Raw genomic sequence first — 23,371 nt, 5'->3', positions numbered from 1 at the left:
TGCTGCCTACAAGAGATTCACTCCAAACCCAGACATACACAGACTAAAAGGGAAAGGATGGAAAAAGATATTTCATGCAAATAATAGGGAGAAAAAGACAGGAGTAGCAGTATTGTATCAGACAAAATATCTCAAAACAAAGAAAGTAACAAGGAACAAAGAAGGACATTACATAATGATAAAGGAGTGAGTCCAAAAAGAGGATATAACCATTATAAATATCTATGCACTCAACATGAGAGAAACCAAATATGTGAAATAAATACTAACACTTAAAGGGGGAAATAGATTGCAAAGCATTCATTTTTGGAGACTTCAACATACCACTCAGACCAAAGGACAGATAAATTAGAGAGAAAATAAGTAAGGAGACAGAGGAACTGAATGACACATTAAAACAGATGGACCTAACATATCTACAGAACACTCTACCCAAAAGGAGAACACATATTCTTCTCAAGTACACATGGAACATTTTCAAAAATAGATCACATACTATGCCACAAAAAAAAGCCTCAGTAAATTCAGAAAGATTGAAATTGAACCAACCAGCATCTTAGACCACAAAGGTATGATACTAGAACTAAATTAGGCAAAGAAAACAAAAAAGTCCACAAAAGAAAGTCCTAAAAAAAGGCTTAACAACATGCTCCTAAATAATCAATGGAACAATGACCAAATAAAAACAGAGATCAAGCAATATATGGAGACAAATGACAACAATGATTCAACAACACAAAATCTGTGTGATGCAGCAAAGGTCTAGCTAAGAGGGAAATATATTGCAACACAGGCCTATGTCAGGAAAGAAGAACAATCCCAAATGAACAGTCTAAACTCACAATTAATGGAACTAGAAAAAGAAGGACAAATGAGGCCCATAGTCAGTAGAAAGAGGGACATAATAAAGATTAGAGCAGAAATAAATAAAATCGAGAAAAATAAAACAATAGAAAGAATCAATGAAAGGAAGAGCTGGTTCTTCAAGCAAACAAACAAAATAGATAAACCCCTAGCCAGACTTATCAAGAAAAAAAGAGAGTCGACACACATAAACAGAATACAAATGAGAAAGGAAAAATCACTACGGACACCACAGAAATACAAAGAATTATTAGAGAATGCTATGAAAAATTATATGGTAACAAACTGGGTAACCTAGAAGAAATGGACAACTTTCTAGAAAAATACAACTTTCCAAGGCTGACCAAGGAAGAAACAGAAAATCTGAACAGACCAATTACCAGCAAGGAAATTGAATTGGTAATCAAAAAACTACCTAAGAACAAAATACCTGTCCCAGATGGATTCACTGCTGAATTTTACCATTTAGTGAATGAAGACTTAATACCCACCCTCCTTAAAGTTTTCCAAAGTAGAAGAAGGAATACTTCCAAACTCATTCTATGAGGCAAGCATCACTCTAATTCCAAAACAAAGCAAAGACAGTGCACAAAAAGAAAATCACAGACCAATATCCCTGATGAACATAGATGCAATAATACTCAACAAAATATTAGCAAACTGAAATTAAAAATACACAAAAAGATCATCCACCATGATTAAGTACGATTTATTCCAGGGATGCAAGGATGGTACAACATTTGAAAATCCATCAACATCATCCACCACATCAACAAAAAGAAGGACAAAAACCACATAATCATCTCCATAGATGCCAAAAAAGGATTCAACAAAATTCAACATCCATTCATGATAAAAACTCTCAACAAAATAGGTATAAAGAGCAAGTACCTCAACATAATAAAGGCCATGTATGACATACCCACAGCCAACATCATACTTAACAGCAAGAAGCTGAAAGCCTTTCCTTTAAGATAGGGAACAATACAAGGACGCCCACTCTCTCCACTTTTATTCAACATAGTTCTGGAGGTCCTTGAAACGGCAATTAGAAAACGTAAAGAAATAAAGGGCATCCAGACTTGTAAAGAAGAAGTTAACCTGTCACTGTTTGCAGATGACATGTTTTCCTTAAAACCCCTAAAGAATTCACTCCAAACTACTAGATCGAATATTTGAATTCAGCAAAGTTGCAGGATACAAAATCAATACACATAAATCTGTTGCATTCATATACACTAATGATGAACTAGCAGAAAGGGAAATCAGGCAAACAATTCCATTCACAATTACATCAAAAAGAATAAAATACCTAGGAATAAACCTAACCAAGGAAGTGAAAGACCTATACTTTGAAAACTACAAGACACTCTTGAGAGAAATTAAAGAAGATACCAATAGATGGAAACACATCCCATGCTCATGGATAGGAAGAATTAATATTGTCAAAATGGCCATCCTGCCTAAAGCAATCTACAGATTCAATGCAATCCCTATCAAAATACCAACAGCATTCTTCAATAAACTACAGCAAACTGTTCTAAAATTCACATGGAACCACAAAAGACCCTGAATAGCCAAAGCAATCCTGAGAAGGAAGAATAAAGCTGAGGGGATTATGCTCCCTGACTTCAAGCTCTACTACAAAGCCACAGTAATCAAGACAATTTGGTACTGGCACAAGAAGAGACCCATAGACCAATGGAACAGACTAGAGAGCCCAGATATTAACCCAAGCATATATGGTTAATTAATATATGATAAAGGAGCCATGGACATACAATGGGGAAATGACACCCTCTTCAACAGTTGTTGTTGGCAAAACTGGACAGCTACATGTAAGAGAATGAAACTGGATTATTGTTCAACCCCATAAAGTAAACTCAAAATAGATCAAAGACCTGAATGTAAGTCATGAAACCATAAAACTCTTAGAAGAAAACATAAGCAAAAATGTCCTGAACATAAAAGCAACTTCTTCCTGAATGCATCTCCTAACAACAAATGCTGGCAAGGATGCCAAGAAAGGGGAACCCTCCTACACTGCTGGTGGGAATTTAAGGTAATTCAACCACTGTCGAAAGCAGTATGGAGGTTCCTCAAAAAAACTAAAAATAGAAATACCATTTGGCCCACGTATCCCACTCCTTGGACTTCACCCAAAGAACACAAGTTCTCAGATTCGAAAAGACATATGCAGCCCTATGTTTATCGCAGCACTTTTTACAATAGCCAAGATATGGAAGCAACCTAAGTGTCCATCAGTAGATGAATGGATAAAGAAGATGTGGTACATATACACAATGGAATACTATTCAGCCGTAAGAAAGAAAGAAATCCTACTATTTGCAACAACATAGATGAAGCTGGATGATATTCTGCTCAGTGAAATAAGTCAGGTGGAGAAAGACAAGTGCCAAATGATTTCTCTCATTTGTGGAGTGTAACAACAAAGCAAAACTGAAGGAACAAAACAGCAGCAGACTCACAGACTCCAAGAAGGGTCTAGCAGTTACCAAAGGGGAGGGGTGTTGGAGGGCGGGCAGGAAGGGACGGAGAACGGGACTGAGGGATATTATGCTTAGTACACATGGTGTGGGGGAGTCATGGGAAAGCAGTGTAGCACAGAGAAGGCAAATAGTGAATCTGTGGCATCTTACTACACTGATAGTGACTGCAATGGGGTATGAGGGGACATGATAATATGGGTAAATGTAGTAACCACATTGTTTTTCATGTGAAACCTTCATAAGAGTGTATATCAATAATACCTTAATAAAAAAAATTAATCTAGGTTTTTCAATATACCACTTTGACATTATGTATATCATCAAGGTGTTTTTTTCTGTAAGTGATGTAGATCTTGTGTGCCTAAAGGAATTTTGAAGAAATTAGTATTAAGAATTAATCAGAAAAAAAACAGTAAATGCAAAACACAACCCTTTAGTGTAGCCCACTTACCTGGCACTTAGATAAATAGCATTTAAATCTGAGATGACTTCCAGAAAACACACTTTCAGCATAGCACATTTCACAGTGTTTACTGGCATACTCTTACAACCAAGTGACCTTAGCTAATTAGTAAGTTTAGTAATAATTTTAAGGAGATAAATCAGTGCTAGCACAAATCTTTCCATTTCCTTTTGTTTGGAAAATTTTTTTAAAACCCAGAAATTCACACAAACTTTCAGAGCTGCAAGGAAAGAGAGATAAAGTCTACGCAATCCCCTCCTTTTACAGAAAGGAAACAGAAGCCTGTAGTTTTGTTCACTGCCATTACAATGCTCTTTTCTACACTACCTCTCCCTACAGCTGTCTTTTCTGTTCTGTGTATTCACACCACTAATGTAGTAAAAATTAATCCATTTTAAATTATATTTTTAAAGTCAACTGAAGTGGAAAAAAATAGTGAGTAAACTGGAGTGGTATATATTACTGTCACTAAATCTCTCCTCATTCAGTACTCAGTGCCTATATTGTTCTTTTCCTATTTAGTAATTCAAGACCTGATAAGGTGAAGTAAAATTCAAAATCCTACTAAGTTGGTTAGGCTCCCCCATCACCTGATAGCACCAATCACTCACCATATTTGGCGTCTTTAAAAAGTCAAATACTCAAATTCCAAATCCTTTACTTCTGCTCAAAACTACTGTTCACCCAACGACAATTACATATCCTTCTAGTAAGCAATTAAAGTACAGATAAATTTTTTTGTTATGTGTAGTATAGTAGAAAGAGCATGGGGCATTGGAATCAGAGAAATTTAATTTTGCTAAAATCTATGCACTCTCATTTACAAACTCTGAGAATTTAGGCAAGTTACAACCTTTCTGAGCTGCATTTTTCTCACCTGTAACCATGTCTCAGAGAATGCTAGATAAGCCGAGCTTAAAGTGGACGTGTTCAAAATGTTATGCCATTCTCATCTTTCACACCTTCCAAAACAAATACAAAAAATCTAAGTTTTAAGTATTAACATCTAGAAGACTTACTTTTAAAAGCTATTTTTATGTCTACTTCTATCAAATGGTAGATAGAACAGAATCACTAACCAGCTGGCACCTAGTAAGTAATAACCAGCCACATCAGTGACAGTAATGGATAAAGTGCGACAAAGTCTTGCAAATGACCAAATAAACAACATTTTTCTTTCAGAAATTCTTTTCCACTTTCAAAAAATTCCTCTTTCCTTTCCTCTTAAACTCAATGGTTTTCTTAGGTCTTTGAAGTCAAACGATCAAATAAAGAGATCAAAATGTTCATGGCAAATGAAGCTTGACAAAGAATGAATAACCATGTCTGCTGGAATCAGTAATTTCCATAGGAAATTAACATCAACATACGATAATGGTGACCATTTGAACTTAGCACTTTTTGGGGAATAGGCTCTGTGTCTTTTTTTAAATTAATTAATTGTTTGTTTGTTTATTGTTTATTTTGGTATCATTAATGTACAATTACATGAGCAACATTGTACTAGATTCCCCTCATTATCAAGTCCCCACCACATACCCCATTACAGTCACTGTCCATCAGCATAGTAAGATGCTATAAAATCACTGTGTCTTCTCTGTGTTACACTGCCTTCCTCGTGTCTCCCCCCACCCACCATTATGTGTGCTAATCATAATGCCCCCTTTTCCCCCTTATTCCTCCCTTCCCACCCACCTCCCCAGTCCCTTTCCCTTTGGTAACTGTTAGTCCATTTTGGGGAGTACTCCTTTTATTTTGTGATTTATTACCTACCATACAGAAGGAGTATGGATTATGCTGTTTTATGAAGCAATTATCTAAATTAATAATGTGTGAAATCATAAAACATTTGCTGAGCACTTAGAATGTGACATCCTTTTCCAATTAACAATGAAGACAGAATAGAATCCAGATGCTTCATCTCCATTATAGCAATACAGAAATAAGCTGTCATTATCGTGACACTTTTATAAATTCTAGTGTAATTATTTTATATTCTGCTTATTTTATTATACCAAAGTGCTGTAACAATTATACTATCTACTATTTATCAAGAACTGAATGAATATAAGCCCTATACTATGCTAAATAATTTCCTAAGATTTTCTATAACTCCTTCTATATTTATGTGTCTTGACTTATTTTATCTTTGACCCCTTCTTCTGTAAGAGGAATTTATTTCCCTTTCCCTACTGCTAAATCTCCACCTGGGCTCTGATGTGATCCCATCCTTCTCACATAATTCAGAACTTTGTCCCACTTTTATATCCACTTTTTTATTATCTCCCTCACCAAATAATCATTTTTTGTATCATGACTTTCCTGACTCCCTCTGCCATTCTTAGCAGAATTAAGCTGGCATTCCTCAATGATCGTAAAGTATTTAGTTCATAGGGCTAATGTGAATGAGGAGACATGCTGGAGGAAGCAGTATGACTGAAGGAAAGAGTACTAGCTTTAAAGTTGACTTTAGCTCATTCAAGCTGTGTGACTGTGGGCACATTCCTTGACCTAAGTCTCTGATTCTTGATCTGTCAAATAGGAAAAAATTAACAACCCAATCTATAAGATCATGATGGGGATTAAATGAGAATGTATATAAAGTGCACATAACTGGCTCTCGCTATACTGTAATTTGTGTGGAATTTAGATCAGTGTTTCACAATTTTTTTTTAAACTCCAGGAAATCCAGATACTACTCTCCCCACTCTGTGAAATCAGTGCCCTTGATTATAAACTCCATGAGTAATATATCCTAATTTGTCTCCTCTGAATTTCCAATACCTAGCCCAGAACGTTTCATGTGTTAGATGCTTACTATATGCTTGTTCCAGTAAAGAGAATTTAACTGTAGCTATTAAGCACAGAAATCACTGGACATGCTTACTTTCTACTAGAATGGAATAAACTAATTTCTTCTTTCAACAGTAAATATTATTTTACAAAATCATATTACTTGGGGTATTTTTCTAGCTGCATTTACAGTATAATCTGATTAATATCTAGAAAATGTATATCTATGTTTATAAGCCCTTTTCTTCTGAGAGGTGCTAGGATTTTTAGACATTATCTCATCAATCTCTAGAATATTCCTGAGGTAACTGGAGAGGAAAGGGAAAAAAATGGAGTATGACATATAATTCATATGAATCCATAAATTCATAAAGTTCACAAATTCCATCTAATTTTTCAATTTATGTGTATTTCATCACCATTTTCTTTCTGAATCCACTTAAGTTACCTATTTACTCATTACATTTGGATATGCTGGTCTGGAGCATAAGTGTTTTTATTATTTGCTTAAGAAAGAATTTTCAGAAAGTGTTATACACAATAAGCAACACACAGAACAACAGAAAAATGACAAGTCTTATACTCTAACAGAAAACTGACTATTCAGGTTTACCCCAAGCTGCAAAATATTTAGGAATTAGACACATTATTTTCTTCAAATTTTAATACTTAGAGACTAATAACATAGCCACAGCTTTAACTTCTTTCTGCTCCCCATCATTTGATTCTTTTATGCCAGGACCTTATAGTAGCCCTTGCTGATTGCCACCCAGGAACCATTCTCTCTCTTTTCCTTATTAGCAGAACCCCGCGTTTGTTCAGGCAACATTGGGCTCAGTCCCAGAAGATGAATCATGATTGAGTTAGCCAATTCTGGAAATCCTGGCAAAGTTCCCCTTTCTCAGTAATTGGTTTAATATTGGATCTATAGTCTAGAACTAGGCAATCAATTGAGAGAAGTTGCTGGGAATTCTTTCCTCCCTGATGAGAGGGTGGCAAGGGCTCTTTTGCACCCCAAACAGTTTCTTTGTCATTGGGAAGTTGTCAAGTTGGACTTGATGCTTAGAGTTACGCCACTATCTTGAGACCATGAGGGAAAGACCAAGAGAACTTCAGTGATCCTGACTCTGCACCCAGACACAGGTGAGTCTCTCCTCACAGGCCTTTTGTTATATGAAATAAATGTTATTTTTGTCTAAGCCAGTGAGAGTAGATACTCTGTTCCTTGAAGTTGAAAGCATCCTAATTAATACAGGCAGACCAATAAATCAGGCAAGAGGTTATATAGAGATTAATTACTGAACACTTACTATTACATCTCTAAGCTTATCTAATCTTCACAACAGCCCAACAAAAATGATTAATCTTTTTTGTTTTGGTAAAAAAAACTAAGGCTTAATAAAGTTATACAAATAATAGTAACAAAGCGGAAGTTCAAATCCAGGCCTGATACCAAGCCTTGAATTCTTTTTAAAAATAAAAAATGCCCTCTGTCCTTGTTTACAGCTTTGTTGAAAAACAAACTAATAAGCTGATGTGTTACTAGCTAGCAGAACTTAGGCAGTGCTAAGGAATATCAACTATTCTTACAACCTTGTCACAAGGATCTATAGCTTTCGATTCTATTTTGTATCAAAGTTATATGGAGGAAAAGACAAAAATAAGTGTGTGTGTATTAAAAGTTCCAGATGTCTAGTACAATGGTAAAAATCCTACAGCAAAAACTGAGATGGATTCTAAGTATAATATTCAACTTCTCAAGCATTAAACAATATGAAGTCAATCACAAATACTTCTTAAATAGAAAGAACAACTTCCTTATTTCAAACTATTACATTAACCAAGTATCTATCAATATAGAAGCCACAAAGTTAACACTTCCTCAATTCTCATCCGTTCAAGAAAACCGATTCAGCTTAACTCTTGGCAACAAAAAAATTACATAAACACTAAGAATCAGTGAGGTCATTTTTTATTTAGAAATTTACTAGAATTGGGTGTTCAAAAGCTATTTATAATATCATCTCAACCAGAAGTATGCTCACCTTATGCCTTTATTAATTTCTAATTGAGCATTATAAAACAGGCATGCAAGATTTCTGAGCTGATACAGACAACTTACCTTCCCACAGGCTCTGCAATGATGCCTCCTTTTGGTGAATGTAAACCTGGCTTCACATTTCATGCAATTTGGAGCCTGAGAATCTGGAACCCATACTGGAGCCACCTCACCCAGAGTGGTAAATGGCTTTCGGGCAGAAATTCCAAACTGACCAGCTCTGAGATCATTATCTGGGCTCTCTGAAGCTAATACAAGGCACGGTCTACTGGATACCCCAGACTCATAACTTTCTAAATGTTCTCCATTTGTATCAGTGATAGAATTGATTCCCAAAGAGGCACTGCATACACTGGTTGTTGAGTTTTCCCCTAATTTTGCTTTCCCAAGAATATCATTTTTGTTTTTAATATTATTTCCATTGTTTGCAGGAAGGTCATTTTGTAAATGGTCTGATAATGGCTTTGGAATTTGAAGTTTAAGATTAGAAGGTTGCTTGGGTCTTGCACCACCAAAAGGAACACTGATAGACTGCAGGTTTGCTACTGTCTTGGGTGAAGATTGCCCAGGCACTGATGGAACCTGGCCACAGAAACTGTGTAAGTGATTTTTTTTCATTAGGTCATCAGTGCTGTTTAAAAGTAGTCCACTCCCTTCTGTGGCTTCATTTCCTCTCTGTTCATAAATATTTGAGTAGCATTCTGACTTGCTCTCCTCTATTTCCTTTTCTTCTGTTACTGAATCTTCTTTGGAGGGTAAAGTCTTTGGAACAAAACAAACAAGTGGGCTCTGCATTCCATAGGAATCACAACAATTAGATAGAGAATTTGCTGCTGGTGTATCTCTAACAGTGGAGAAATCACATCCTTCACTTTCATCCATACAAATTCCTTTTAAATCTAGGCCTGCTTCTGCCATTCTATCACACTCCCCTCCACTATCACTGTAAGTGTCCTCAGGCTGATTTATCTGCAGAAGCTTCTCATCTTTATTTTCTTGGCTGTCATTCATCTCATTTAGTTTAGTCAATTTCCAGTTATTTATCTCCTGAGATTCAGAGAAATGCTCTGTCTTATTACGAAGTTCTGTGATGCCAAGATTTTCTTCATGTTCACAACCTTCACTTTCATCAGCTCTAACTTCACTGGACACAAGGCAATCTAAAAACTGTTCACAATTATCATCCCTTCCAGGCATGTTTGGTTTGAGAAGCAAAGGTAAACAAGATTGGATGGATTCTTCAGTTGTTCTCTCCTCTGCTGGCTCTTTTTTCATCAAAATCCCCTCATTCAAGTGACAAAAGGAGTTTGGACCTAGATATGTCCTAGGAGAGCTGGCTTTGAGTGTGAGAACCTCATCTGATATGTAATTCTCTTGCTTTCTAACAGCAGAATCTTCATCTGTTTCCTGGGATGAGATTACTGAATCAATAAGTAAACTTGTCATCACAGACATGGAGGGGTCTCTACCTATATTTTTATCATCCTTTAATTGTGAAGAGGAACAGACACTGGCTAGATTATCAGGTGAAGTAGTACATCTATCTTTAACAGAATCCCTCTCGGCATTTGGTCTATTCAACAGATCCATTTGTCTCTCTGAGTTCCTATCTTCTTCCGCGGACCCATTTAAACTAAAACTAAACTGATCAGTTTGTCTGTTTTCATTATCCAGTGAACAGCTACAAGCATCCACGACAGACTGACTACTATAATCATTACAGTCCTGCAAGTCACTTTGTAATGTCATTTCATCACAGCTATGCATGACAGCTACAACAAGAACATTCTTCTCATCTGGCAGACTAGCGAGGCTTCCACATTTCTCTCCTGCTTCGACAGTACTGCACTGATCATCTCGATCACAGTTCCTCTTAATTAACTGATCTTCTGCAACAGCATTTTCATCAATCCACATTTTGTTGACCTCTGGATTCAGACTAGAGTCCTGTCCATTAGCACAATGGTTCTCTCCTTCTGTGGTTAGAGGAACTGAATGAGCCAGGGAGAAGACTTTCAGTTGTGGCTGTGACTCATTAGAAACTACAGGTTCATTCACATTAGCCAATGGAGAGTTAAATGACAGTCGGTGAGAAGGGGGATCTAGAATTTTATTCCACTTTGTATCCAATAAAATAGGAGAAACTGTTTCATCTGAAAAAATAAATAACTACAATAAGTTTGCTGGTAACACTGGAAAAGCTAGGACTAAGTTAATCAACTACATCTGCAAATATACTCTAAAAATAAAATATTCCTAGGATATCAGAAAATAGAATATTCCTAGGATATGATGTTTCTAATTTTTAGCTAAGAATAAGAAAATATATTTAAGATTATTCCCTGTATTACATGTCACCAAATAGTAGTACCCCCAAACATTCCAAACAACAAAACAATTCTACCTCAATTTACTAACATAACTAGAGTGGCCCACAGTCTGTGCTTGGGGCAGCCGAGGGGGAACCAGCAAGGGAGAAGGCCTTGGACTAGTCAGGTACAATGTGGAGTGGCGATTAAGTTAAAGCAGAAGAAAATCACAACAGTGATGAGAATGTGGTAAATGAATGGGAAAAAAAACAAAGAAATTTTCTGTGGAGACAGAATGCTCTATAATCTACACCATAAGTAAGATGTGGGTTACACAGATATATCTGTTTGTCAAAACTGTACAATTAAGACCTATACATTTTAATGTATGTAAATTTTAATCTTAAAAAACTTAAAAAAAAAGCAGGGAGGAGCAGATGAAAATACAAAAATACTGCATGTTAATCACTTGCTGAAGCTGGGAAATGGCTGCACTAGAATTTATTACACTATTCTTTCTACTTTGTATATACAGTTGGCCCTTGAACAATGTGGGAACGAGGGGTACTGACCTGACCCTCCACGCAGTTGAAAATCCTAAGTAACTTTTCTGACTTCCACAGAACTTAATTACTAATAGTCTACTGTTGATTAGAAGCCTTACTGATAACATAAACAGTATATTAATGTATATTTTGTATATTGTATGTATTATATAATGTATTCTTACAATAAAGCTAGGGAAAATAAATTTTTTTTTTCAAATTGCAACAAATCTCCAAAAGATTTTCCAATGTGTTTATTGAAAATAACCCACATATAAGCAGACCTGTGCCGTTCAAATCCATGTTGTTCAGGGCCATCTATATAGCATCTGCTTACAAAAAATTACTCCTTAATTCCTTTAGAAGGAGAAGAATTTCAGGAGCCAGTTTCTTGTTTGTAGCTATGTTGCTCATTTGTTTTGAAGTATTATTTTTTAATATCAGTAGAAGTTGCATTAAAACTACCAAAGATAGGTTGGTACTTTTCCAAGTATATTTTAAATAAAGTGATTTCTCATTTTGTACTAATTTACTCCTTTAAATGATAAATATGCCACAAAGACTGGGATGACACTAGATAAAGAACATTATGCCCAGGAAATAGGTAAACAATCAAATTTTTAATACTTCATCATTCTTATTGGAGTATTATTAAATATTCTAGTAAGAGGCAGTATTTCATTTATTTCCATGAACCAGCTTAGAAATGTGATTTATTTTTAAAGGATGTTACTAAGTCTCAGGTCCCTGCTGGCCCAAATTTGGTCAACTCAGGATTTAATACTCAGAGGATACTAAGACCATTCTCCACACAATCTGATGTTCTATGGCCTTTATGATGTATTATGGCCCTTTCTAGCTTCCTTTCATTACTTCCTTAGACCAGTTTTTTTTTAATCCAAAATGATTTACTTACTGCTCTCCCAGATTATTGTGTTTGGGGCTATACTTTTCTTGTTCCCCTCTTATGAATGCTCTTTTCCAAACTTACATAAAATTGTATTTGAAGCCTAGCCCATTTCCTCCTGCCTCCATGAATTCAAGCTTACATCTCAGCCTGTAAAATGTCTTTCTCTTCTGAATTTGTTCTCTACTGCTGTTTCTAAATACTTATGCTAACCTGTACTACTGCTTAGATATTCATATATATTGTGCCTATTTCTTATTTTTCCAACTAGATTATGTACTTTTGGAGGCCAGAACTATCATTTAATCTTCATGTTCCCCAAGCCCAGTGCTTTTACTAGGTAGGTACTCATTAGCATTTACTTATTGTGTACCTACTAAATATCAGGCACTATGCGAAGTAGGGGCTTACATTGTTGCAAAGAGATGGTTTCTGCCTGAAAAAGTCAGGTAAATAAGCCAGTGCAGTACAGTGTACTAAATCCTTAAGAGAGGTATAACAAGGTGCAAAGGGAGCATTAAAGATTAATGTTACTCCTGAGGGGGAAATATATCTGCATAATTTCAAGACTATGATTATCAGATTTTCTATAGGAAGAAAGCAGGAAAGGTACAACTCCATTATTTCTTATTTCTCTAATTGAACATACAGATAGCACTATAACGCAGGAAAATAGCCATCATGGTTATAATCTTTAAACAAGTAAACAGAAACATTAAATGAAATTATGCTTGGCAGACCATAAGTAGTTGATTTAATAAGGTAAATAAATGCTTTCTGCCAAAATGTCTGCACACAATAATGTAAATATGAACCTAAATAATAATATATTGTGACATAGTTATTAGTTATAAGCAGAATTTCATATACTATAGAAAAAGTTTTAAAACTTTTTATTATGGACAAATACAGCTGACCTTTGAACAACATGGGTTTGTACTGTGTGGGTCCACTTATATGTGGATTTTTTTCAATATACTGGAAAATTTTTGGAGATGTTATAATTTGAAAAAACATTTTATTTTCTCTAGTTTACTTTCTTGTAAGAATATATTATAGAATACATATACAAAATATGAATTAATCAGCTATTTAAATTACCATTAAGGCTTCTGGTCAACAGTAGGCTATTAGTAGTTAAGTTTTGGGGGAGTCAAAAGTTACACATAGATTTTCAACTGTGGGGGGTTTGGCACCCCTTGCCCCGTGTTGTTCAAGGGTCAATATTATTATCAAATTAAAATAACAATTTCTACTGATTCAACACAAATGTACTGAAAATCAACTATATACAAAGTACCCTACTAGAATCTACAGAAATAAAAAAGATTAATATAATGAACTAATAGTTTTATTAAACTCAAAGATATTCTAGAATTATAGTACACACATGATTAGATGTAGCACCTGTGTACATATTTCATGACAAGTAACTATGATACATAGAGGGCCAAACCAAAAAAAAAAGGAATGAGAAAATACCTGTACAAATCATTAAAACTGAGAGGATAATGCATCTTCCACCTTGGTATGTGTAAAATGCACATAGATGCAATAAAATTCCAAATGATTAGGTTTCACTTTGATAGGAATCAGTAATGACTTTAGATTATGGGTTAGCTTTGGGTCATTAATAGTCAAATATGAGACGAGCAGGTCATTTCAGATGCCCTTCCTCTCCCTTTTCCTGCCATACTCCCTGATCTCATATTCTCTTTAAGTTTCTTCTATAGTAGATCCAAAGCAACAAAATCAAAACTAATCTCTCTCCCTAACTGCTATCAAAGAACAATTTGAATCACTGGATATAGGAAAGGTTTGGAGACGATTACTAAAATCATGGACTTTAGATGGAAATATTTCACTTTGTAAACTTGTTACATGCAATTTCCAGTTAGAAACAGAGAACACCAGGTAAGGTAAAAGGTAAATTGTTAAATTATGGCTTGTCCATTCAAGTCAGTCTGAGAGGGGAATTCAAGGAAAAGTTTTGCCTAAATAAAGTGAATCTTAAGCAGACATTTTTAGACTGAGCCTTGAGAACATATACTTTATTAAGCATTTTGGCATTTACTTAAAAAAATGTAAATCTTTTAAAATTAGGTTTAAAATCTACCTTTACTTTACTGGTTAATCAATATACAACAAACTATTTTTCTTAGTTTAGGAAATATAACCACACATTATAAAGCTTTCCTTGACCATAAATTGGTTGCACAGAGTAGAGACAGCTAAGGCTTTAGAATCATACTGCCTGGATTCTAATCCTGACACTTATTAGCAAAGTAACTTTGGGGAAGTTGCTTAACCTCCTGTGGGTAAAATTGCAATATTTCCAGATACTCTTGCCTGGCCTTAGTGCACCTCCATATCAATAGGTGTTTCCAAGGGGTGGAGAGAAGTAGTCTATCTCCATATCAATAGGTGCTTACAAGAGGCAGGGAACAGCAAGCAGGCACCTGGACTGAAGAGGTATTTTTGGGTTTCTTCTGAGCCAGGCTGGGGAGAGACACAGGCGAGCAAGAGTAGACGACTTCTTGTAAGCAATAAACGAGTTTCTCCCATTTTATTTTTCCTTTGACTGATTTCGACCTCTAAGGTTTATTTGCCCCAGGCTGGGAACAGATTTCTCCCCCACCCCAAGCCTGTCCCACCAGAGTTACACCTTTCTGTGCCTCTATTCTCATCTGTAAAATGTAGATAAGATCTACTTACATTATTACTATTTTAATGATTAAATGATACAATACATATAAATGGTTTAGCATAGCATCTGTCACATAATTCGTGCTAAAAAAAAGTTAGTTCTTCCTCTGGATATTAATATGTACTATTATTATCACTACATCAATGGACCTGATTTTATTTTTTTTTAAGTCCTGCACCCTCCTATAACTCCACATTCTCTATATAACAAATACATTCAAATAGACTCACCAAAGTAAATTCTCACCTTCGTTTTGTTCAAATTCATCTAAAACCTTGTCCAGGTTGTAAGCTTCTGCTTGGAAGTAATTCTCCATCAGTGAGGAAATACCACTCAAGAGACTTGTTTGAACCTAGAAAGTAGATCAAATTTGTATTACACTTTCAATCATTACAGTATAATTTATATATTTTACAACTGACACAACAGAAATACAAAGGATCATAAGAGACTTCTATGAACAATTATACACCAACAAATAGGAAAACCAGAAATAAACTGGTAGATTCCCAGATACATACAACGTACCAACACTGAATCATTTAGAAATAGAAAATCTGGAGAGACCAATTAATAATAATGAGACTGGATCAGTAATTAAAACAACCCAACATAGAAAAGTTCGGGACCACATAGCTTCACTAGTTCTACCAAACATTCAAAGAATTAATACCAATCCTTCTTAAACTCTTCTAAAAACAGAAGAGGAGGGAACACTTTCAAGATCACTTTACAAAGCCAGCATTACACTGGTACAAAAACCAAAACTACAAGAAAAGAAAACTACAGACCAATATCCCTGATAAACAGATACAGAAATCCTAAAACAAAACATTAGCAAACCAAATTCAACAATACATTAAAAGGATCATGAACTATGATCAAGGGAGATTTACTCCAGGGATGCAAATGTGGTTCAAGAGCCACAAATCAATCGATGTGACACACTACTTTAACAAAATGAAGGGTAAAAATTGTATGATCATCTCAACAGATGCATAAAAAGCATTTGACAAAATTCAACATCCATTCACATTAAAAACTCTCAAAAAAGTATGTACAGTAGGAATGTATCTCAACATAATAAAGGACATATAAGGCAAGACCATAGCTAACATCATACTCAACAGTAAAAAGCTGAAAACTTTTCCTTTAAGATAAAGAACAAAACAAGGATGTCCACTCTTACCACTTTAATTCAACATAGTTCTGGAATTCCTGGCCAGAACAATTAGGCAAGAAAAATAAATTAAAGGTATCTGAATTGGAAAAGAAAAAGTGAAACTGCCTCTATTTGCAGATGACATGATATTATATAGAGAAAACTATAAAGAATCCACAAAACTTAGAATAAGTGAATTCAGTAAAGTTGCACAGCATAAAGTCAACATGCAAAAATCAGTTGCATTCCTATACACTAACAGTGAACTATCACAAAGAGAAGTTAAGAAATCAATCCCATTTACAGCTGCATCAAAAAGAATAAAATACCTATGAATAAATTTAACCAAGGAGGTGGAAGATCTGTACACTGAAAAATGTAAGACACTGATAAATAAACTGAAGACACAAATACACAGAAAAGTTTTCCATGCCCATGAATAGGAAGAATTAACATTGTTAAAATGTCCGTACTACCTAAAGCAATCTACAGCTTCAATCCAAGCACTATCAAACTTCCAATGGCATATTTCACAGGAAAAAAAAAATACTGAAATGTGTATAGAACCACAAAAATCTCTGAATACCAAAGCAATCTTAAGAAACAATAAAGCTGGAGCTATTCTTGATTTCAAACAATATTACAAAGCTATAGTAATCAAAACAGTATGGGATTGTCATAAAAACAGACATATAGACCAATGGAACAGAATAGAGAGGTCAGAAATAAACCCACCCATATATGGTCAGTTAATTTACAACAAAGGAGCCAAGAATATACAATGGGGAAAGGACAGTCTCTTCAAATGATGTTCGAAAGCTGGACAGCTACATGCAGAATGAAAACAGACACCTATCTGATACCACAGACAAAAATCAACTCAAAATAGATTAAAGACTTGAACATAAGACCTGAAACCATAAAAGTCCTACAAGAAAACATAAGCTTGATAAGCTTCTTGACATCAGTGTTGGCAATGTTTTGTTGGATCTGACACCAAAAGCAGCAAAAGCAAAAATAAACAAGTGGGTTTACATCAAACTAAAAAACCTCTGCAAAGCAAACCATCAACAAATTGAAAAACCAACCTACTGAATGGAGGAAATATTTGTAAATCATGTATCTCATAAGGGGTTAATATCCAAAATATGTAAAGAACTCATATAATTCAAGAGCAAAAACACAAACATTCTGATTATAAAACAGACAGAAGTTCCAAACATTTTTCCAAAGATGTAAAGATGGCCAACAGACACATGAAAAGATACTTAACATCACTAATCATCAAGGAAATGCACATCAAAACCACAATGAGACACTACCTCACACCTGTTAAGACAAGAGAGAACAATTTTTGGTGAGGACGTGGAGAAAGGGAACCCTTGTACACTGTTGCTGGGAATGTAAATTGGTGTACCACTAGGTTAAACACTATGGAGGTTCCTCAAAAAATTTAAAATACCACTACCACGTGATCCTACAATTCTACTTTGTGGTATACATCCAAAGAAAATAAATTCACCACCTTGAAGAGATAGATGCACTTCTATGTTCACTGCAGCATTGTTTACAATAGCCAACAACAATGGAAACAATGTAAAAGTCCATCAGCAGATGAACTAAGAAAGAAAATGTGTAGACACACACACACATACACACACATAATGGGATATAAATTTAATAAAATTAATTAGTTTTAATTAATATTCCTTTAAAAGGAAATAAATGCTGTAATTTGCAAAAACATGAATGGACTCTGAGAGCATTATGATAAGGGAATTAAGTCAAAGAAAGACAAGTACTATATGATCTCACTTACACATGATATCTAAAAATCCTAACTCGCAGAAACAGAGAATAGATAGATGGTTGCCAGAGACAGGGATGAACGGTGGGGGTGAGGGAAATGGGTTTAGGTGGCCAAAAAGTACAAACTTCGACTTGTAAGATAAATAAGTTCTGCAGATGTAATGTATAACTTTGTGAGTATAGTTAACAAATCTGTATTATATATTTGAAAGCTGCAACAAGAAGATATATCTTTTTTTTGGATCATTAATCTATAATTACATGAGGAACATTATGTTTACTAGACTCCCCCCATCACCAAGTCCCCCCCACATAACCCATTACAGTCACTGTCCATCAGCGTACTAAGATGCTATAGAATCACTACTTGTCCTCTCTGTTGTACAGCCTTCCCCGTGCGCCACCCCTACATTATGTCTGCTAATGGTAATGCCCCATTTTTTCCCCCTTATCCCTCCCTTCCTACCCATCCTCCCCAGTCCCTTTCCCTTTGGTAACTGTTAGTCCATTCTTGGGTTCTGTGAGTCTGCTGCTGTTTTGTTCCTTCAGTTTTCTCTGTTCTTATACTCCACAGATGAGTGAAATCATTTCATACTTGTCTTTCTCCACCTCGCTTATTACACTGAGCATAATACCCTCTAGTTCCATCCATGTTGTTGCAAATGGTAGGATTTGTTTGCTTCTTATGGCTGAATAATATTCCACTGTGTATATGTACCACGTCTTCTTTACCCATTAATCTACTGATGGACACTTAGGTTGCTTCCATTTCCTGACTATTGTAAATAGTGCTGCCATAAACATTGGGGTGCATACGTCTTTTTCAAACTGGGCTGCTGCATTCTTAGGGTAAATTCCTAGGAGTGGAATTCCTGGGTAAAATGGTATTTCTATTTTGAGTTTTTTGAGGAACCTCCATACTGCTTTCCACAATGGTTGAACTAATTTACATTCCCACCAGCAGTGTAGGAGGGTTCCCCTTTCTCCACATCCTCGACATTTGTTGTTGTTTGTCTTTTGGACGGTGGCCATCCTCACTGGAGTGAGGTGATATCTCACTGTGGTTTTAATTTGCATTTCTCTGATGATTAGCGGTGTGGAGCATTTTTCATGTCTGTTGGCCATCTGAATTTCTTCTTTGCAGAAGAGTCTGTTCAGATCCTGTGCCCATTTTTTAATTGGATTATTTGCTTTTTGTCTGTTGAGTTGCATGAGCTCTTTACACATTTTGGATGTCAACCCTTTATCCGATCTGTCATTTATGAATATATTTCCCGATGATGTAGGAAACCTTTTTTTTTTGTTGTAGATAATTATTTTTTATTAAAGGGTAGTTGACACACAGTATTACATAACATTAGTTTCAGGTGTACAACATAGTGATTCAACATTTATATACATGACAATTCTAGGTACCAGCCATCACCATACCAAGCTGTTACAATATCTTGACTATATTCCTTACGCCATATATTACATCCCGGTTACTTATTTATTTTACCATTGGAAGTGTGTACTTTTTTTTTTTTTTATTGTGAGGGTATCTCTCATATTTATTGATCAAAAGGTTGTTAACAACAATAATATTCTGTATAGGGAAGTCAATGCACAATGCACAATCATTAATCCACCCCAAGCCTAATTTTCGTCAGTCTCCAATCTTCTGAGGCATAACAAACAAGTTCTTACATGGAGAACAAATTATTACATAGTGAATAAGTTACGTAGTGAACAGTACAAGGGCAGTCATCACAGAAACTTTCGGTTTTGCTCATGCATTATGAACTATAAACAGTCAGTTCAAATATGAATACTCATGTGATTTTTATACTTGATTTATATGTGGATACCACATTTCTCTTTATTATTATTAATATTTTTAATAAAATGCTGAAGTGGTAGGTAGATACAAGATAAAGGTAGAAAACATAGTTTAGTGTTGTAAGAGAGCAAATGTAGATGATCAGGTGTGTGCCTGTAGACTATGTGTTAATCCAAGCTAGACAAGGGCAATAAAACATCCACGTATGCAGAAGATTTCTCTCAGAACAGGGGGGGTGAGGTTCTAAGCCTCACTTCGGTTGATTCCCAATTTCTCACCTGATGAACCCCCCTGCGACTGTGCCTGACCTAGGTTGTTCCTCCCTTGAGGAATCTTACCCGTCTCTGGCTAACCAGTCATCTTCCGGGGATATACAGGGAAATGTAAAGTTCGTAAGTGAGAGAGAAGCCTTATTGTTTGAAATGGTTAGCTTTTTACATCTTTGCATATTTATGCCCTGTAGTTTCGATGCCCAGCATTTGTCTTGAGGTATCTTTACCACTTGGAAGAATTATGATACTCGGTAAATTTGATATTTAAGGGTTGTAATTAGGAAGGAAGAAGAAAAGCCATAGAAGTAGCAGGCGGCAGAAAACATGGGAAGATTGATTATTTCTTTGACATATCTTCTTGTAGAGCAACTTCAGCATGTATAGGTTTTAAGCTACTACTTAAATTGCGCACACACATTAACATAATAGGAGTATAGTTACATAACCAAAGCATACCTGTAATTACCAGCCATCTCCAGTGAAACCAAGAAAACCAGTTAGGCACCTTAGGCATTTGTGAAAACTTATCTATGATATGGTGGATATTGTCCAACTGAACTTGAACAGTCTGAGAGAAATCAGACAAATTAAAACAACCCATTCCTGGGGAATGTTCACATCCCTTATGTTCTTTTAACAGTAAATAGTCTGTAGTTCTAAGATTTTGGAGTGCTACAATTTGCACTTCTCCTAATTCTTGGTTGAGTTCGAACAGTATAGATCCAGTCAAATTTGTTGTTTTACTGTATGCACAGGCCAGATTAGATATCTCCTTCATTCCCATGGCAAGTCCAGGAGATGGTGGGATGAGTGCATCTACAGCTGTAGCAGTGCGTGGATCTTTGTTGGGGTTTTTTGATGATCATCTTCTGGCATGAGTCTTCCAGAGAGTGCTGATGTTGGAAGTTCTTTTTCATATCGTATCTTAGTTCATTTTCGGGGTAGCCCAATTAGGCTTTGATCCTCTGTATAAACACAAACAGACCCTTTGCCTACACTTTTATATGCCCTTTATACCCTTGTGTAGAACTCACTGGAGGTTACCACACAGGAACTGCCCTTTTTTTTTTTTGGTATCACTAATCTACGAATATTATGTTTACTAGGCTCTCCCCTATACCAGGTCCCCCCTATAAACCCCTTTACAGTCACTGTCCATCAGCATAGCAAAATGTTGTAGAATCACAACTTGCTTTCTCTGTGTTGTACAGGCCTCCCTTTTCTCCTACCCCCACATGCATGCTAATCTTAATACCCCCCTACTTCTCCCCCCACTTATTCCTCCCTACACACCCATCCTCCCCAGTCCCTTTCCCTTTGGTACCTGTTAGTCCATTCTTGAGTTCTGTGATTCTGCTGCTGTTTTGTTCCTTCAGTTTTTCCTTTGTTCTTATATTCCACAGATAAGGGAAATCATTTGGTATTTCTCTTTCTCCGCTTGGCTTGTTTCACTGAGCATAATACCCTCCAGCTCCATCCATGTTGCTGCAAATGATTGGATTTGCCCTTTTCTTATGGCTGAGTAGTATTCCATTGTGTATATGTACCACTTCTTCTTTATCCATTCATCTATCGATGGACATTTAGGTTGCTTCCAATTCTTGGCTATTGTAAATAGTGCTGCGATAAACATAGGGGTGCACTGATCTTTCTCATATTTGATTGCTGCATTCTTAGGGTAAATTCCTAGGAGTGCAATTCCTGGGTCAAATGGTAAGTCTGTTTTGAGCATTTTGATGTACCTCCATACTGCTTTCCACAATGGTTGAACTAACTTACATTCCCACCAGCAGTGTAGGAGCCAACATTCTCCACAGCCTCGCCAACATTTGTTGTTCTTTGTGTTTTGGATGGCAGCCACCCTTACTGGTGTGAGGTGATACTTCATTGTAGTTTTAATTTGCATTTCTCTGATAATTAGCGATGTGGAGCATCTTTTCATGTGTCTGTTGGCCATCTGTATTTCTTTTTTGGAGAACCGTCTGTTCAGTTCCTCTGCCCATTTTTTAATTGGGTTATTTGTTTTTTGTTTGTTGAGGCGTGTGAGCTCTTTATATATTCTGGACGTCCACCCTTTATCGGATGTGTCATTTTCAAATATATTCTCCTATACTGTAGGGATCCTTTTTGTTCTATTGATGGTGTCTTTTGCTGTACAGAAGCTTTTCAGCTTAATATAGTCCCACTTACTCATTTTTGCTGTTGTTTTCCTTGCCCGGGGAGATATGTTCAAGAAGAGGTCACTCATGTTTATGTCTAAGAGGTTTTTGCCTACGTTTTCTTCCAAGAGTTTAATGGTTTCATGACTTACACTCAGGTCTTTGATCCATTTTGAGTTTACTTTTCTATGTGGGGTTAGACAATGGTCCAGTTTCATTCTCCTACATGTAGCTGTCCAGTTTTGCCAGCACTATCTATTGAAGAGACTGTCATTTCGCCATTGTATGTCCATGGCTCCTTTATCAAATATTAATTGACCATATATGTCTGGGTTAATGTCTGGATTCTCTAGTCTGTTCCATTGGTCTGTGGCTCTCCTCTTGTGCCAGTACCAAATTGTCTTGATTACTATGGCTTTATAGTAGAGCTTGAAGTTGGGGAGTGAGATCCCCCCTACTTTATTCTTCTTTCTCAGGATTGCTTTGGCTATTCGGGGTCTTTGGTGTTTCCATATGAATTTTTGAATTATTTGTTCCAGTTCATTGAAGAATGTTGCTGATTGTTTCATAGGAATTGCATCAAATCTGTATATTGCTATGGGCAGGATGGCCATTTTGACGATATTAATTCTTCCTAGCCACAAGCATCAGATGAGTTTCCATCTGTTAGTGTCCCCTTTAATTTCTCTTAAGAGTGACTTGTAGTTTTCAGAGTATAAGTCTTTCACTTCTTTCATTAGGTTTATTCCTAGGTATTTTATTTTTTTTGATGCAATTGTGAATAGAGTTGTTTTCCTGATATCTCTTTCTGTTGGTTCATTGTTAGTGTATAGGAAAGCCACAGATTTCTCTGTGTTGATTTTGTATCCTGTAACTTCGCTGTATTCCGATATCAGTTCTAGTAGTTTTGGGGTGGAGTCTTTAGGGTTTTTAATGTACAGTATCATGTCATCTGCAAATAGTGACAGTTTAGTTTCTTCTTTACCAATT

General features: G+C 35.9%; 1 protein-coding gene across 4 annotated transcripts in view; it reads right to left on the bottom strand.

Moving 5' to 3' along the window:
- ZFYVE9 (zinc finger FYVE-type containing 9) overlaps nucleotides 1–23,371 on the bottom strand; it is a 237,405-nt gene that overhangs the window by 127,173 nt on the left and 86,861 nt on the right. For 3 of the 4 annotated variants that reach the window (XM_036892966.2, XM_036892968.2, XM_057500210.1), the window contains exons 3-4: nucleotides 15,404–15,509; nucleotides 8,753–10,842 (exon numbers count right to left, since the gene is read on the bottom strand). In XM_036892966.2, coding sequence (XP_036748861.2) covers nucleotides 8,753–10,842; nucleotides 15,404–15,509 — 2,196 coding nt within the window. Of the gene's footprint in view, nucleotides 1–8,752; nucleotides 10,843–15,387; nucleotides 15,510–23,371 lie in introns of all 4 variants that reach the window. The other variant, XM_036892967.2, reaches the window with a different exon arrangement.

This window comes from Manis pentadactyla, chromosome 4 (genome assembly GCF_030020395.1).
Source record: "Manis pentadactyla isolate mManPen7 chromosome 4, mManPen7.hap1, whole genome shotgun sequence".
NCBI classification, from domain to species: domain Eukaryota; kingdom Metazoa; phylum Chordata; class Mammalia; order Pholidota; family Manidae; genus Manis; species Manis pentadactyla.
Note: the sequence above shows the minus strand (reverse complement) of the source record. Positions and strands in the feature narration are given on the sequence as shown.